Source organism: Hemiscyllium ocellatum, chromosome 36, assembly GCF_020745735.1.
Source record: "Hemiscyllium ocellatum isolate sHemOce1 chromosome 36, sHemOce1.pat.X.cur, whole genome shotgun sequence".
NCBI lineage: Eukaryota > Metazoa > Chordata > Chondrichthyes > Orectolobiformes > Hemiscylliidae > Hemiscyllium > Hemiscyllium ocellatum.
The window spans coordinates 17,816,001-17,834,403 of NC_083436.1; the positions used below are offsets into that span (position 1 = coordinate 17,816,001).

At 38.6% G+C, this 18,403-nt stretch overlaps 1 protein-coding gene across 2 annotated transcripts in view; it reads left to right on the forward strand.

The window, feature by feature from the left end:
- rnf150a (ring finger protein 150a) overlaps positions 1–18,403 on the forward strand; it is a 137,916-nt gene that overhangs the window by 88,395 nt on the left and 31,118 nt on the right. For both annotated transcript variants that reach the window (XM_060851350.1, XM_060851349.1), the window contains exon 3: positions 16,203–16,274. In XM_060851350.1, coding sequence (XP_060707333.1) covers positions 16,203–16,274 — 72 coding nt within the window. The remainder of the gene's footprint in view (positions 1–16,202; positions 16,275–18,403) is intronic.

The following is an 18,403-nucleotide window of genomic DNA, read 5'->3' on the forward strand; positions in this document are numbered from 1 at the left end:
CAGGGAAAACAGTCCCAACCTATTCAGTCTCTCTCTGACTCAAATCCTCCAACCCTGGCAACATCCTTGAAAATCTTTTCTGAACCCTTTCAAGTTTCACAACATCCTTCCGATATGAAGGAGACACTCAGCAATTCCACGAACAACACATTAGATTGAAGTTCTGCAGTCTTGGTACATTCATGAATGGTGATAGACAATTAAGCAACTCACTGGAAGAGGAGAGTCCACAAATAATTCCTTCCTCAGTGATGGAGCAATGCAGTGTATCAGTGTAGAAGATAAGGCTGAAGCATGTGTAACTATCATCCAGCAAAAGTGGTGAGGGGGGAGTCTATCTCGGTCTCTGTCATAGGTCTCTAACATCACAGATACCAATCTTCAGCCAATTTATTTCTCTGCACATGATAGCAAGAAATAGCTGAAGACTCTTGATACTGCAAAGGCCATGGCCCCAATTATATACCAGTAGTAGTACTGAAGACATGTCTGCTAGAAAATGCTGCACCCCCAGCCAAGCTGTTCAGTGCAGTTACAGTACTGGCATCACCTATCTGACAATGCAGAAAATTGGCCTAGTATGTCCTGTACAGAAATAACGTGACGAATTTAAAACTACCAATTACTGCCCCATCAATCCACTCTGTTCTTTAATGATGATGCAAAGGAATAACCTGTTCATTTGCATTCTGTTCCACTCAGCCCATGATCTCATTACAGCCTTGGTCTGTACGTGGATAAAAGACCTGAACTCTAGAGGTGTAGTGAGAATGACTGTCCTTGACATCAAGGTTGCACTTCACTGGTTGTGGCGTCAAGAATGCCGAACAAAACTAGAGTCATTGGTAATCAAGGAGAAAATCTCTGCTGATTGGAGGTGTACCTGGCACAAAGAGAGAAAGTTCTGATTGTTGTAGGTCAGTTGTCTGAGCTTCAGGATATCAGTTCAGGAATACATGAGTGGAGTGTCTTGGGCCCAACCATCTTCAGCTGTTTCGAAGACCTTCCCTTATCAAAAGGTCAGAAGTTGAGATGTTCACTGACAATTGCACAATATTCACTGTTTGCAACTCCTCAGATACTGAAGTGGTTCAGCAAGATCCCGACAATATCCAGGCTGGGGCTGACAAGTATCAAGTAACATTCATGTTGCATTAGTGCCGAACAGTAACTATTTACAACAAGAGAAAATCTAATCATTACCCTTTAACATTCAGTGGAATTACCATGGCTGAATTCTGCAGTATCAACAGTCAGGAGATTATCATTGATCAGAAGCTGAACTGGACTTACGATGTAAATACTGTGGCAACAAGAGCAGGTGAGAGGCTTGCAATAGTGTAACAAATAACTCACCACCTGAATCCCCAAGCCTATTTACTATGTGCAAGACACAAGTGAGAAATGGAATGGAATGCTACTCACTTGCCTGGATGAGTGCAGCTCTGACAACATTAAGGTCTCTTTTTCATCATAATGGACCAGCCACTTGATTGGCATTATAACTGTAAACAATCACTTGCCTAACCACAGTAACATACTGCAGCAGTGTGTACTATCTACAAGATGCTCATAGAAATTCACCAAAGCTTCTTGGACAACACCGTCTAGACCCAGAATTACTACCATCTAGAGCAGCACTGGCATCTGCAAGTTCTCCTCCAAGACCCTTGCACTTCTGGCTTGGAAGCATTCCTTCTCTGTTCCTGGATCAGAGTTCGGGACTAGCCTCCCTGGGCATACCTACTCTTAATTAACTGCAGAGGTTTAAGAAAACAGGTTTACCACCACCTTCTCAAAGTCGATTAGAAATGGGCAATAAATGTTAGCCCAACCAGTACCCCTCAAATCTCACGAATGAATAAAAATAACTAACTGGAAGAGATCAATCTGTAAATGTCCCCATTCTCAATAATAAGAAAGACAGCATGTCAGTGTAAAAGAACAAGGTTGAAGCATTTATGACTATCTTCATCCAGAAGCACCAAATGGATGATCTATCTTGGAATCCTCCTAAGATTCCAGCCATCTCAAATGTTGGTCTTCGCCCAATTCATGTCCCTCCATGTGATATCATGGAATGGCTGAAGGCATTGGTTACCTTTGTGCCCAGACGACAATAGTACTAAAGATGTGTGTCCCAGAGTGAACTGCGGCTCTAGTCAAGTTGCCAAAGTACAATTTTTAAAAAAAAAACTGGCATTGACCCAGCAATGTGGAAAACTTTGTATGAAAAACCATGTATGCCTTGTCCATAAAAAGAAGCACAAATCAAACCTGACCAACTACTGCCCCATCAGTCTACTCTCAATCATCCGAAAAGTGATGGAAGGAGTCATTGACAGTACTGTGACAAGGTGGGATGTTATGTTGAGGTTATTTAGGACTTGATGAGACCTCTTATGGAGTGGTGTGTCCAGTTCTGGTGTCCCTGTTATAGGAAGGATATTATTCAGCTAGAGGTGGTTCAGAAGAGATTTACCAGTTGCCGGGAATGGAGGGATTGAGTTAAAGGGTGAGGCTGGATAGGCTGGGATGTTAATCACTGGAGTTTAGGAGGTTGAGGGGTGACCTTTATAGAGATTTATAAAATCATGAGGGATGGATGATCGGTGTCTTTTCCTTCAGTTTTCAAGACTAGAATGGCATATTTTTAAGGTGAGAGGAGAAAGATTTAAAAAAAGATATGGGGGCTTTTTTTTTAAAGAGTGGTTTGTGTGTGGAATGAACTTCCAGAGGAAGTGGTGGATGTGGGTACAATTACAACGTTTAAAAGACATTTAGCTAAATACATGAGTAAGAAATGGTTGGAGGGATTTGGGCCAACTGCTCGCAGCTGGGATGTGTTTTGTTTGGTATTATGATCAGCATGGACTGGTTGGACTAAAGGGTCGGTTTCCGTGCTATAACACAGTTCCTCACTCACTATTGTGAGATCATGGTGACAGCAATGGGAGACCTGAACAGTGCCCCACAGTTGCATTTTGACAGGCTTTCAAATTACTTGAGATACCCAAACACAGTTAGCCAGTTATGTCCAAGTTGTAATAACCTATGCTTTTGTAGATGCAAACCATGCTCTTTACGTAACTGTAAGGAGTTAACCCAATATTCTAATTCTGTTAAGCAGAAATATCTGGCAGTATTGGAAGTCATTTTATATGAAGCTCTGGTAGTTGATGCATTATCCTTCACATTTAAAATAAAATTGCTCAAATATTTGTACTACAATATACAGTATTGAGCAAAATCCACCTCACATGTTCACCTGGGATAGTTTCACGTTGCTCAAAATTTCAAATCTATATAATTTGAAAGCAACAAGATTTGTTTTAACTCTAGTTGAATGACTTAATGCAGATACTTAAAATCACATTCTAATTAAAATGAAATGTGTTCTAAAAAAAAATCAGTAATTTATATCTTGGATTACATAGAACTGGTCAAAAATTAGTTCATAGTAGATGACTTTCTTTCCCCAGTCCAGTTTGTAGAAGCTTAAAAAAAGCAAACATTTTAAATTTATTGTGGTAATCTAGAATATTCAGTGGTAAATAAAACTTTAGCTGCTTGGCCTTGAATTTATGGAAGAGGATGATCCTGCCCCGCGAGCCACCTGACGAAGGAGCGATGTTCCAAAAACTTGTACTTCCAAATAAACCTGTTGGACTATAACCCGGTGTTGTATGATTTTTAACTCCGTGATTCTTAAGCATTGCTTTTGTAAATTGAAACAAAGGAGACTACAAATGCTGGATGAGCAAACATTTCGGTCATCCTTAGAGAATGCAATACATTGCATGTAGTTTTGAAAATTGGTAATTAAGGCTCATTAAATTCCAAGCCTTAAAGGAAGAAGGGATGTCGCTTCACTGTGCAATGTTCCTGTGTTTCCTTTGCCATTTTATTTATGCATGTGGGAAAGTTCCCTGATAGGCCTCTCTGATCATGCCTGTCTTTCTTGCATTATTGATGAGTTAGCTGGTCATTTTTTTCTTATTTGCAGATAGTTTATTTAACAATTATTGGTTACAGTTAAAGACAGTTATGTAAACAAATTCTGCAGCATGAAAGAATTCTCTGGGCTAAATGCAGAAATATATACAAATGATAATGAGACATGGTCTAAAGCAGGAAACAGTTTGAAATCTAGCAAAAACATAGCAAATATTCTGAAGATCCTTTTGTCGATGTGTTCATTTTAGAACTTGAACAAATGTGCTTTCAAAAAATGAACCAACAAATTCAGGTAAGACGCTGAACTGAATGAAATACATGTTGCAAACAAGTTGAAAGGGTTTAGATGGAGAGGAATTTAAGTGTGTACAAGAAAATTTTCTGATTCAGTATGTGGAAGTACCTACTAGAGAAGGTGCAAAACATGACTTATTCTTGGGAAGTAAGGCAGGTGAATGAGGTGTCAGAGGGGCTAGCGACCATAATTTTATTAGTTTTAAAATAATGATGGAAAAGGATAGACCAGATCTAAAAGTTGGAAGTTCTAAATTAGTGAAAGGCCAATCTTGATGGTATTAGGCAAAAGCTTTCAAAAGCTGATAGGGTGCAGATGTTCGCTGGTAAAGGGACGGCTGGAAAATGGGAAGCCTTTAAAAATGAAATAATGAGAATCCAGAAAAAGTATATTCCTGTCAGGGTGAACGGAAAGACTGGTAGGTATAGGGAATGCTGGATGACTAAAGAAATTGAGGGTTTGGTTAAGAAAAAGAAGGAAACATATATCAGGTATAGACAGGACAGATCGGGTGAATCCTGAGAGTATAAAGGCAGTACGAGTATATTTAAGAGGGAAATCGGGAGGGCAAACGGGGTACATGAGATAGGTTTGGCAAGTAGAATTAAGGAGAATCCAAAGGGTTTTTACAAATACATTAAGGACAAAAGGGTAACTAGGGAGAGAATAGAGCCCCTCAAAGATCAGCATGGCGACCTTTGTATGGAAGCACAGGAGATGGGTGGAGATACGAAACATGTATTTTGCGTTAGTATTTACTATGGAAAAGGACATGGAAGATATAGAATGTAGGGAAATAGATGGTGGCATCTTGAAAAATGTCCATATTACAGAGGAGGAAGTGCCGGATGTCTTGAAATGCATAAAAGTGGATAAATCTCCAGAACTCTCTGAAAAGCTAGGGAAGTGATTGCTGGGCATCTTACTGACATATTTGCATCATCAATAGTCACAGGTGAGGTGCCAGAAAACTGGAGGTTGGCTAACATGGTGCCACTGTTTTAAAAAGGTGGTAAGGACAAGCCAGGGAACTATAGATCAGTGAGCCTGACGTCGGTGGTGGGCAAGTTGTTGGAGGGAATCCTGAGGGACAGGGTGAACATGTATTTGGAAAGGCAAGGATTGATTAGGGATAGTCAACTTGGCTTTATGCGTGGGAAATTATGTCTCTCAAATTTATTTGAATTTTATGAAAAAGTAACAAGGACGATTGATGAAGGCAGAGCGGTAACTGTGATCTATATGGACGAGGTTCCCCATGGGAGACTGGTGGGCAAGGTTAGATCTCATGGAATATAGGGAGAACCAGCCATTTGGATACAGAACTGGCTCAATGGTAGAAGACAGTGTTGTTTTTCAGCCTGGAGGCCTGTAACCAGTGGAGTGCCGCAAGGATTGGTGCTGGGTCCACTACTTTTTGTCATTTTATATAAATGATCTGAATGTGAGCATAAGAGGTATAGTTAGTAAGTTTGCAGATGACACAAAAATTGGCGATGTAGTTGACAGCAAAGAAGGTGACCTCCGATTACAATGGGATCTTGATCAGATGGGCGAATGGGCTGAGAAGTGGCAGATGGAATTTAATTTGTGGTGTGATGTGCTGCATTTTAGGAAAGCAAATCTTAGCAGGATTTATATACTTAATGGTAAGATCCTAGGGAGTGTTGCTGAACAAAGAGACCTTGGAGTGCAGGTTCATTGCTCCTTGAAGGTGGAGTCGCAGATAGATAGGATAGTGAAGAACGTGTTTGGTATGCTTTATTGGTCAGTGTATTGTGTACTGGAATTGGGAGGTCATGTTGCAGCTGTACTGGACATTGGTTAGGCCTCTGTTGGAATATTGCGTGGAATTCTGGTCTCCTTCCTATTGGAAAGATGTTGTGAAACTGAAAGGGTTCAGAAAGGATTTACAAGGACGTTGCCAGGGTTGGAGGATTTGAGCTATGGGGAGAGGTTGAATACGCTGGAGCGTTGGAGGCTGAGGGGTGACCTTATAGAGGTTGATAAAATCATGAGAGGCATGGATAGGATAAATAGACAAAGCCTTTTCCCTGGGGTGAGGGAAATAGAGGGCATAGGTTTAGGCTGAGAGGGGAAAGATATAAAAGACCTAAGGGGCAACCTTTTCACATAGAGGGTGGTACGTGTATGGAATGAGCTGCCAGAGGAAGTGGTGGAGGCTTAGTCATAGTCATAGAGATGTACAACATGGAAACAGACTCTTCGGTCCAACCTGGCCATGTCAACCAGATATCCGAACCCAATCTAGTCCAACCTGCCAGCACATGGCCCATATCCCACCAAACCCTTCCTATTCATATACCCATCCAAATGCCTCTTAAATGTTGCAATTATACCAGCCTCCTCCACATCTTCTGGCAGTTCATTCCATACACGAACCATCCTCTGTGTGAAAAAGTTGCCCCTTAGGTCTCTTTTATATCTTTCCCCTCTCACCCTAAATCTATGCCCACTAATTCTGGACTCCCCAACCCCAGGGAAAAGACTTTGTCTATTTATCCTATCCATGCCCCTCATAATTTTGTAAACCTCTAAGGTCACCCCCTCAGCCCCCACGCTACAGGGCAAACAGCCCCAGCCTATTCAGCCTTTCCCTATAGCTCAAATCCTCCAACCCTGGCAACATCCTTGTGAATCTTTTCTGAACCCTTTCAAGTTTCACAACATCTGCCATTTAAAAGGCATCTGGATGGGTGTATGAATAGGAAGGGTTTGGGCGGACATGGGCCAAGTGCTGGCAGGTGGGACTAGATTGGGTTAGGATATCTGGTTGACATGGATGAGTTGGGCTGACAGGTCCATTTCCATGCTGTACATCTCTATGATTCTAAATAAAGGTTAGGCTGTCAGCATTCACTGTCATCATAATTCTGGCACTGATAGCAACTCTAATATCTGTCCTGCAGTTAAACATGGAAATTGAGGAGTTGCTGCTCCTAATTTCCCCCTTCTTCATAGGGTACACCATTGAAGTCCTCACAGATGATAATATTAAGAAATCACTTGAACTGATGTGACTTTCTTCCTGAATATTGCCTCTTGGTTGAGTGAATTACAACTGTTTTTTTTTTAAAAACATATTGACTTGTTTCTGTTGTGTTGACCCTAAAAAGACAGTATTCTATTTGTGGAATGTCCAATTTCTACATTGTTCAAAGTCTTAAAGGTATTAAGACATAACTATTAATCAGTTCATTTTACTTCCTGGTATTCTGCAATGTGATTGAAAACATAATTGTTAAAGACATCAATTATTATATAAGTGTTGGACACCTGCTTTCATTGGTGAAATCTGTGTTATGGAGATCACTAAATTTGAGTAAAAAGTGAGGTCTGCAGATGCTGGAGATCAGAGCTGAAAATGTGTTGCTGGTTAAAGCACAGCAGGTTAGGCAGCATCCAAGGAACAGGAAATTCGACGTTTCGGGCCAGAGCCCTTCCTGATGAAAGGCTCTGGCCCGAAACGTCGAATTTCCTGTTCCTTGGATGCTGCCTAACCTGCTGTGCTTTAACCAGCAACACATTTTCATCACTAAATTTGAGTCAAGGTTGATGACATTTGAAGCAATCCTTATCTGACTATTTTACACCAATCGGCTCATCATGACAGAATGGTGTTTATCCTGATCATACCTTGACCTGATTCCCCTATTTCTCTGGCACCTTTTTCTCCTTTTGAGTGTTTAATCCTGTTCCATTTCTCTTTTAATATTATTATTCTGTATTGCCCTCCCAGGTATGATTTTAAAAAATTTGCTCTCCACAATTTCTTCACTACTTTCCTTTCCTCATCCTAAGTAGTAAGTAACATTTTTTCATCCTTGGCAGTTTCGACCTCAGTCTCTAATTGTGTTGTGTATGCTCTCAGGTTGCTATCCTGAAATTCTCTCTAAATTGCTTCCTACATGTAAATTTCCTAAGCTATATTCATTCCTGCTCCCTTGATTTTGCCATCTCGCATTGTTTTGCTGTTCCTGTTGAAGCAATTAAGATGTGGACAATCAAATCAGCTGCCTCTGTCAAGAATCTTCTTACAGTAGCCCGCATGACCACTTTCTTCATTACTCTTACCTACCCTAACCCCTGAACTCCTATCTTTCTATTGTTATCTACTGTCTCAAGTTTTGCCCCCTCACAACTCATTTTGTCCATGAGGCACATCTCCTGGTGGATGGTAAGAGGAGGATGTTTTGTCTGGCTGAATCTCTAATTAGGTGACAGTTTAAAAATAATATATATCCTATTTAAGATGGAGGTGAAGAATTCCATGCCCCATAAAATTGTTAGTCTTAGGAAATTTAGAATTTCACTATCCTGTATTCAAAACTGAATTAGATAATCTTTTGACGTACAAGGGAGCCAAAGTTTGTAAGGAAAATTGGAAGTGAAGTAAATGTCACATCAAATCAGTCATGATCTTAATGAATGATCGTGTGGGTTTACAACTCCTAATGACTTATTCCCCTCCTCCTACCTGTTCTGTCTTTGTTCACCTATAGCAGCTATCTTAGATTGATCAGACTCTTCACAACTTTGATGTCCTATTTAAGCTGTCAACTGCAAATCTACATTGTCCTTAAGGCTACCTTTTTCCGCTTCTACAACATTCCCCTGTCTCAACTCTTTTGCTGTTGAAATCTTTTTCTGTACATTTTATTATAATCCAATTTATTGTGATACAATCCTAGCTGATTTTTCCACACTCTACCCTTTGTATGTTTGAGGTCAGCCAAACTTTGCTGCCTGTATCTCAACTAGCTGTTACATCTATTACCCCAATAATTTGTTTTCTTGCACTACCTCCTAATTACTGTTTCTTTTAAATTCTCATTTCAAATTCCTCCATAGTGTGACGACTTCTTATTAATGTCCTTCAAGAAAGGCAATCAGCCATCCCTTCCTGGTTCAGTATACTTGTGATTCCAGACCCACTGTAATGTGGTTGACACTTAACTGCCCTCTGGCAACTGGGGATGGGCAGTAAGTGCTGGCTCAGCCAGTGATGTCCACATCCTGTGAAATAAATTTAAAAACAAAAATCTGTAACTTCCTTAGTCCCAAAATCCTCCTGTACTTGCACTCCTCTAATTCTGGTTTCTTGCACATTCCCAATTTAATAACACTTTGATTTGTAGCTTGACTTGCAGGTGACTTAAACTCTGGAATTCTCTCTGCCTCCAAATACGACACAAGCTAAAAATTACTTGAGCTTTTGGCCATTCGTCCTAATATTTCTTCCTGTGGCTAGGTCTCATTTTATAATGCCCTGTGATATTGTAGAATATTTTATCACAGTGATGTTACTATGTACTTACAGTTGGTTAATATGTGATTGTTTCTTCGCCCAACCAGCATGTGCAATATTTGGATTGTTTTAAGTTATCATGTGCTTTGACATGACATCAACGAATTTAAATTAAGACACAAGTCCCCTGGTCTAATATTACAGTCAAATTGAATGATATAATGGTACACCATCAGTTTTGAACTTCAGTTCAATGGGTTAGAGAAGCAATACCAATATTTGCATGCCCAATGTATTTGATTAGTATCCAATAGCAGAATGACATACACTTCAAATTAGAAATACTGCTTCCACAAATGATGAGAATCATCAGTATCATATCAAATCAAATTAATTTTGTGACTTTGAGTAAGACTATTAATTTAAAACCAACAGCCTCTTTTTACAATCATGGTCTGCATTAAAAATTAGCTTGTGATTCATGTCTGATGTCTGTCAAAGCAAACTAGATATAATCTCTCACTTTTTTATTTCTTGTACACTAAGCAGTCCTGTTCATTAAGGCTAAAATACAGAATTACCACTCTGGATGTAAAGAAACTGAATCTGAAAAGTATATGTCACTTTTTAAATCCACTTCAACCCTCTGCAACAATGCCACCTCACCCCCCCAAATGTTTCCTTCCTTAACTCTAATGATTTAATCCTTTACTCCCTTATCTCTCATGCTTTCTAACCTTCCTTTAAATACATGTGTATCATTTACATCAGCCATTATTCTCTGTGGCCCTCTGGGACTGTGGTGACTTTACTTTTTGACTGTGATAATGAGCACCTTGTTATTCCCCCTCCTTTGGGTAAAAAAACTTCCTTTTGTATTTGTTTGATTTCTTAGTCGTTATCTTCTATTAATGGTCTCTGGTTGTGGACTTCTGCATGAGTGGAAATATTCTTTATCTATCCACTTGATTAAATCTTTTCATAATCTCTAGTTAGCACAACAACGTTTTATTTCAAGGGAAAAGGGACTCTAAGTTCACCTGAACTTTCCATTTTACTCGTATCATTGTAAATCTTCTTTGCATCTTCAAGTTGTTTATTTTTATTATTTGGCAACCAGAACTGACTGCAAGTGTTCTTAATGAAAATTTAGCATAAGTGCCCTTTCCCTAAAATTATATCCCTTTAATAATAATAGCTGGTGCTTGGTTTGTTTTCATGCTTATGCTAACCAGTTATTGTTTGGTGTGTTTATACACTGAAATGTATTTATTTCTCCAACCTACCCATGCTTGTACCACCTGAATAATAAATTACTTTCTTTCTCTATCAACTAAAATTTGTCTTTTTAGTATTGGGAATTTTTTTTTAACTTTAAACATGTAAAGTCCATAAACCTCCCCTTTGACAATATTTTCACCATCTTGCACTAGTCAGTTGCATGGGAGGTATGGTTGGAATAGAGTACTAGGTCTTCAAACATATCCCTGCGAGTACAGGGGAACTGCTGTACAGTATAATTTTGATCCACTCTTTTTCTGTTGCAATATATACAGTTTTTTAATGTTGTACACAATTCTCACTGAAGCATGGTGAAAAGATTATTCACTTCTCAATTGTATTTCCATGTGATGCAATCTGCAAAATTTGATGACTAAGGGTCTTGTGGACAGAGAGAGTGTCCCTACCTCTAGGATTCCAATACCAGCTCAGGAAATGGTGGTCATGGAGCTGTGTTGTAACATGTCCAAAAAAATGTTTGGAAAATAAACTATCAACTGTATGCAGTTTCTTTTCAGCTACCATTTCTGTGGGTCTATAAACTGCAAGTTTTTTTTAATCAGTCTGTTCAGACATGTGGAGCAGGTCCTTTTAGCCAAGAAATGCTATCACTGTGTCACAAGAGCCTCTGGCTAAAAGTAATTATAAGTAATTAGTGCACTTAACAGGCCGTCAGTGTGATGAGTTCTATATAAAACCTACATTACAAAACAAGCCATTTCGTCCAACCTGTACATTCAGCATTTGGGCTCCATTCAAGTCACCTTGCATCTTTTTCTTGAATAAATTTATCAACATAACATCTCTGTAATTTGCTTACGTTTTAAATGAACCTATATTATTTGCCCCATCACTTCCGTGATAGCCTGTTCTATTCTTCTGAATTCCAGATTTGATCATTTTCATTATTTATGTCAGTGACCTCTCAATTTGCTCTTGCCAAACTTTATTTTTATTCCTTTGGCGATTCCTTTGGCTAGGTCATTATTTGTTGCCCATCCCTTATTGAATGAAAAGTTAGCAGTTTCACTGCAATCCATGTGATGTAGATACATCTACAGTGCGTTTAGAAAGGAGAACATGTCTTCCAAATGTCCATTTTATTATCGGTTAGTCTATTTGCTAATGTTTTCCACAAGATTATAAAATGGCTGTGACTTTTGCATAGAGAAGAACAAGCTCTATGTTACACTATTGATGACAAAGGTGGGGAGGGGATGGTCACAAAAATATTGTCAATTTGACAACTGAAGTGTAAACCTAGAAATAAAACTGAGTACCAGTATTTTTTAAAATTAATGAAATTTGCTACTAGTAATACCTGCAATAATTTTTTTTAATTCATTTGAGGTATGGGTATTGCTGTCAAGGACACAATTTACTGTTCTTAAAACTACCTTCTTGAACTGCTGCAGCCCTACGATGTAGGAGTTCCCACAGATGTTAATTAGGAAGTTCCATGATTTAACCAAGCAGCAGTGAAAGAACTGCAAAATATTTCAAAATCAGATTGGTGTGTGATTTAGACAATCACTTGGATCTGATGGTGCTCCCCTGCACCCGGTTATCTTTGTCCTTCAGGGGAGAACCTGCAGAGTCTTTTTCTAACTGGCATAGTCAAACAAGAGGATTGTGATTTTCTGTCTTTTGAAAGGCAAATTGTATGGCGCTTACTCAGCCATAAGTGGTCAGAAAGACAGAGAGCCACAATAATGTTTTCAGGGTGAAATTGCGTTCTGAAAGAGTGTTAATTGGTTACCTGTTTTTAATTTCAATAAATGGCCGCATGACCTGATTTTTACCATGGGGACGAATAGCTAGGAACCAAAGAATATTTTTTAAAACCCTAACTACAGTGGGATTTGCTCTACCAGTCACAGTTCAAACACAACAAATTGGTGTAAAGAAGTAATAGGTAAGATCTCTCCTGAATGAAATAGTTTTTCTTTAGCAGTCTTAGAAACCTACACCAGGATCTATTCAGAGAGTATATCTTGGATATTACTATGTGTCATACAGTTGGAAAGACCTGAGAGGTGAAAACAGGGACAATTGTAAATTGGACAACAAGGCCTCTGCTGTTGTTGCTTTGTTTCCAGAGCAAACCACACCATTTAAAGGGATTAGGGAAAGAGATCTTTGATTTTCTACCTTGCCACATAAGTCAAATGCATCCTGGTGCTATTCTATTTATCATAGAATAAATCGGGGGAGACGATGGCCTTGTGGTTTTATCACTGGACTGTTAATCCAGAGACCCAAATAATGTCTGGGGACCTGGGTTCGAATCCTGCCATGACAGACAGCAGAATTTGAATTCAATAAATATCTGGAGTTAAGAATCTAATGATGACCATGAATCCATTGTCAATTGTCGGAAAAACCGGTCTGGATCACGAATGTCCTTCAGGGAACGATGCTGCCATTCTTACCTGGTCTAGGCTACATGTGACTCCAGACCCACATCAATGTGGCTGACCCTCTGGGCAATTAGGGATGGGTAATAAATGCTGCCTAGCCGGCGATGCCCTCATGCTGTGAAATGAATAAAGAATAAAAAGAATAGTACACAACCAAAGACAACTGTTCAAGTGTATTCTATGCTGTGATGAAAAAAACTAAAATTGTATAATTTGGATATAGCTTTTGTTATAAAAGCCTCCCTGGAGGTATTTTTAATAAAAAAAATTCCCAAAAATATTTTCTGACATTTTGTTAATTTTGGGAGTGGTGTTGGCAAAAACAGTCTCTGAACTGATAACCGTGTCCAGCTGATGTCATAAACAGCTGGTAATGAGATAGTTAGTTCTGGGCTAATGTGCATTTCAGAAGTGCAATTTGACTATAATGTCACTGAAGAATTAGGGAACAGTGTTTTCGAGAACACTTGCCTCTGTTGGCAATAACGCAATTCCAGCGGGGTTCGGTTTGCATGATTTAAGAGCATGTACTGAAATCTCCATGTTGTTCTGCACATGTGCAACGTCAGCGTTGGTCTTTGTTTCATTCTGCACATGTGCTGGTGTCAGCTGCTGACAGAGCAGCTTTCAATGAGAGGTACTGTTCAGAGAGCAGTTTTCTTGCATTTTTTAAATGTTTTGTTTTTAAGTTTACTTTTGTTTCATTAATAAAGATGGTTTCAACCTTCAGTCAGACTGTGCTACACTTTGCGTTAGACTTTTGGATGATTTTTGAGCAATTGTGAGTGATATTTTTTTGTTGGGCTGCCCCTTACCCCACTTTTCCCATTATTTCTTTTAAGCAATTTCTATTCAGCAAGGTTTTGCTGGAACACAACCACAGCATTTAAAGAACTACTACCTGGGTTCTAACCCCTCAAAAACATTACTTGCATAAGCCATCCTTTTTGGTTTTGGCTAAAAATAGTCTCAAACTCAACTTGTATACAAGTCAGACAATTATTAGCTTTTATCAGTGGAGACAAGATTTTGAAGTATGTTTACAAGACAGTTGGCCAAATAATAGGAATTGTTAATACTGTCAAAATTCATTTGACAAATTTGAAGTTTTGATTGTGTTCATTTAATTCCATTAAAAACAAAGCACAAGTAGCATAAAAGCATTATTTGTTCATGATCTTTTAAACAAAGCTGCCTTGCATGGTCATATTGTCAAGTTTTATGTTTTTACACATAATCAGCAGAAGTGCTAAAACCCCAAGGTATGTAGTCAGTGAGTCAAAGGATGGTGCTGACAGTATATTCAAACAGTATCTGACAGAAACATGTGACGTAGATCATGATCGGAGACAAACCTCCAGTTTTGGAACATTACAGGATATAGTTCTCTAAGTGGGAGGGAAAAGCAATTGTGGGAACATGAGCAATGTTTTCTGGAACAACACCTGAATATTGAGGGACCTTTGATGATAAGTGTTTATGTAACACCTTCACGGGAGCATTATAAAACAAAGTATGTGATGGAAAATAAATGTCTTTTTTATTGGTACTAACTCTTTTACAATGTACATTCAAAGTATGGTATATTTAAGTTTGTAATGGTTAGTGTTAAATGAAGATATCAGATTAACGATGCACAAAGATCTTGTCATTGCTATTTTGGCAGGTGACCTGGGTATATCTCATGGGTCATATGCAGACGTATCAATTTCTGAGCATCCCTTTCCTTTCATATCCACTTACACATACCCACATTTGGTTATGAAAATCTCAGCCTAATGAGTGAAACACTGCTCTACTTTGCATTCTGCTATTTGGCCTTTTAAATTAGATGGTGAAGCTGTGTATTATATACTAGTTTTCAATGTTTAAATGTTCTTGAACGTTCATCGGAGAGTCATATTGGGTAAATTGCAGGAGAGGAATATGCATCGAAGTGCTCTAAATATACTTAGAACAGAACAACCAAGAAATATTTGAACTGAAGAAAAGTAATGCTTTGAAAATCCAGAAAAAAATACCATGGGCTTGCTAGCTTCCCTCTTTCTCCTGCTGTGACCAATGCAGTATTTTAACTTTTTTTTCATTTTCGTGGAAGACAATAAGCCTGTTTCCAATATGATAACCCCAGTGCCACAAATACAGCTAGGGTTGAGGAGGCCATCTTAATGATGATTGGAAAATTTTTGCCAGTTAAACCAGACTGAGATTTAAATCCATGTTATCTCTTAATCTGTCTTTGTCTTAAGCAGCTGGTGCAGGCATTTTGATGTTCTTATTTGGAATTTATCCACTAAAATAGCAGCAATGCTAGAAACCTTCAAACCACAAAAAGGCAAACTGGCAAGCATAAAATAAAAGTCAAAGCAGAACTATGCTGTAAGAACATTATGGTTGGATTTCCAAGCAAAATTTGGCCTGAAGTGGAATTTTAGCGTTCCTTAAGGTGAGAAACAAATGCCATTACCACTTTGTGCTCCTTGTAAAATTTAGTAATCCTCACTTATTTTGTTCTGAACCTAGTCAAGCCATCGATTAGTATAGCAATGGCTTGCATTTTTATGATCTTTTCGAGGTAGAAAAGGGTCCCAGGACACCCGATTTAGTTGTAAGTAATGTTGAATTTTCAAAAAAATAGTATTGGGTGTTCTTCAAAACCTGGCCACAGACCAGTTTAAGAGGGTACTTAAGGAGGAGAAAGACATTGGAGAGGATCTTAAAATTATACAGCATGGAGCTTAGATAACTAACAGCATAGCCTTCAAGTGATCAGGAGAAATGCACCAGAGAATGAGATCAGTGCATTGTTAGGTAAGGGAGGAGTTGAAGATTACATGGTTCAGTACATGATTGCATACTGTGTTGATGTAACAAATTTATCCATTCAGTTTCATGAATGTTGAACTACAGCATATGCTAACAGCTACCTAATACTTAAATTATCGTACTGTTATTGTAATAGACAATTTTTTTTTGCTAGCGCCGTCTTGGAGATGCTGCTAAGAAAGCAATTAGTAAACTTCAAATTAGAACGATCAAGAAAGGTGATAAGGTAATCATTTTTAAGAAATTTGCTCATTGAATTTTGCTTTGGTGCTTGATAACAAAGGTTTCACGTATTGCAATTGACAACGCTAACAAAGTTAACTAGTACCATTTTTTTCAAGTACAATTAGGAATACTCAGTCAGTGATGCACATATCCCATGAATAAATATATACAAAAATAATAGACCACCACATCTCTTCATCGTTATTCTTCCATGGATTACTTCAATATTGCTAGTTCAATGACCTATTTGATTTTAGAATCCAACAGCAAAAGAGAGATTTTCTTTTTGACACTTTGAACAGTAAACTATCAACTCTAACGTAGTTCACTTAAGAAAATTGGCAAGCAACAGCATTTTTCTTTCCTTTTGTATATAATTGATTCTTATCTAGTAGATCCTTACTACTGCTGTCACCACCTCACTTTTCAGCTTTAGCTGAGAAAATGGAGTAGGAATCCCAGCCACTGCTACACTATGTAAAACCAACAAAAAAAACACTACTTTATCACAAGACCAATAGCTTATATAATGACTTTAATGTTTTAAAAAAGAACCTAAGGAATTTCATGGGAGAATTATAGAGCAACGCTTTACAACACTGAGCCACATAAAGGTAAATGACTAAAGCCTGAACAAAGGAATAATTTTAAGAAGGTAGGAAAAGAGGTAGGGAATTAGAGGAGCTGACAGAATGGAATTCCATCGCTTAGAGGATGTATAGCTCAAAGCACTGCAATCACTGGTGGAGAAATTAAGTTTGATGAAGCTCAAGAGACCAGAATCTGATGAGTACGTGTATTGGAAGGCTGTATGGCTGGGGAGGAGTGAAACCTTGGAAGATTTCAAAACAAGAATGGGAATTTTAAGAAGGTATTGCTTGACTGGAAGTCACTATCGTCTATAAAGCGCAGGGTGTTTGAGGAAAGGGATGTGGTGTGAGTAAGGATTCCAACATCAGAGCTTTTAATTACCAAATTTACAGCAAATGAAATGTGGGAGATCACTTAGCAGTGGATCAGAATAATTAAGTGTTGAGATTACAAAAAAAAGTAGATCAGGGTTTCAGCAGCAAATGGGCATAAGCAGTTATCATGGAATCAACAATATTATGGACTATCTTGGTGATGTGGTTATGTTTGAAAGTTTTCCCATTATCAAGTATAACATCAAATTTGCGAGCAATCTGGTTTAGTCTCCATTGTTATCCAGGACAAGGATGAAGTCTATAGCTAGTAAATGGGGTTAGAGTGGGTACCAAAAAAATGGGTTCATGCTTCAGAATATTTAGTTAAGGGGAATGTCTCCTTAGGCTGCCTGATAATGTAGCAACAATGAACATCGCAACTATAATGGAAAGCAACATAATTGCCTTTCAGATGAATACATTGGGGCAGCGTATGACAGATTCTTGGGTGGATAATGCAAGGATAGATACTTTGGAGAATACCAAAGGAAATGCTGTGGGAGTGAGAAGAAAAGATTTGCAAGTGATCATCTTCCTGCAATGCGATAGATAACAGTAGAACCAAGTGAGCACATTCTTAGACAGCTGGAAAACAGCGGAAGGGTGTTGCAGGAGGATGAAGTGGTTTTCTGTGTCAAATGTTGGAGATAGGTCAAGAAGGTTGAAGAGGGATTGTTCAGTTTTGGACAGTGAGATAAGATGTCGTAAGTATCATTTTTAGAGAAAGCGTTTTGGTCCTGAGACAGCAGTGGAAATATTATTGAAGGGATTGAGGTAGTGAGTTCCAGGAAATTTGTGCACATATGTTGAAAGCAGCAGCATGTTTAAGGACTTTAGAAAGGGAGATTGATAGTGGGCTGTTATTTGTCAGGATGGTGAGTGAGAAGAGTAGTGATGAAGGTAAATTTATCAGAGAGGATAGCTCCTGAAAAGAGAATACTCTTGGCCAAATCAACTCATGGATACCAGAAAAGGAAATTGGTGGTCAAATTAGGGGGAATAGAATCAAGATAGTCAGAGGTGCAACTTATGGATGAGATGCTCAAATGGTTATGAGTGAGATAGAAGAAATACTAGAGAAGGATGAGAGGCTATGGCAGGAAGTATCATTAGGGAAAGTTTGATCTGGTGAGTGAGGGAAAATGAGGAATATGGCAGAGGAAGC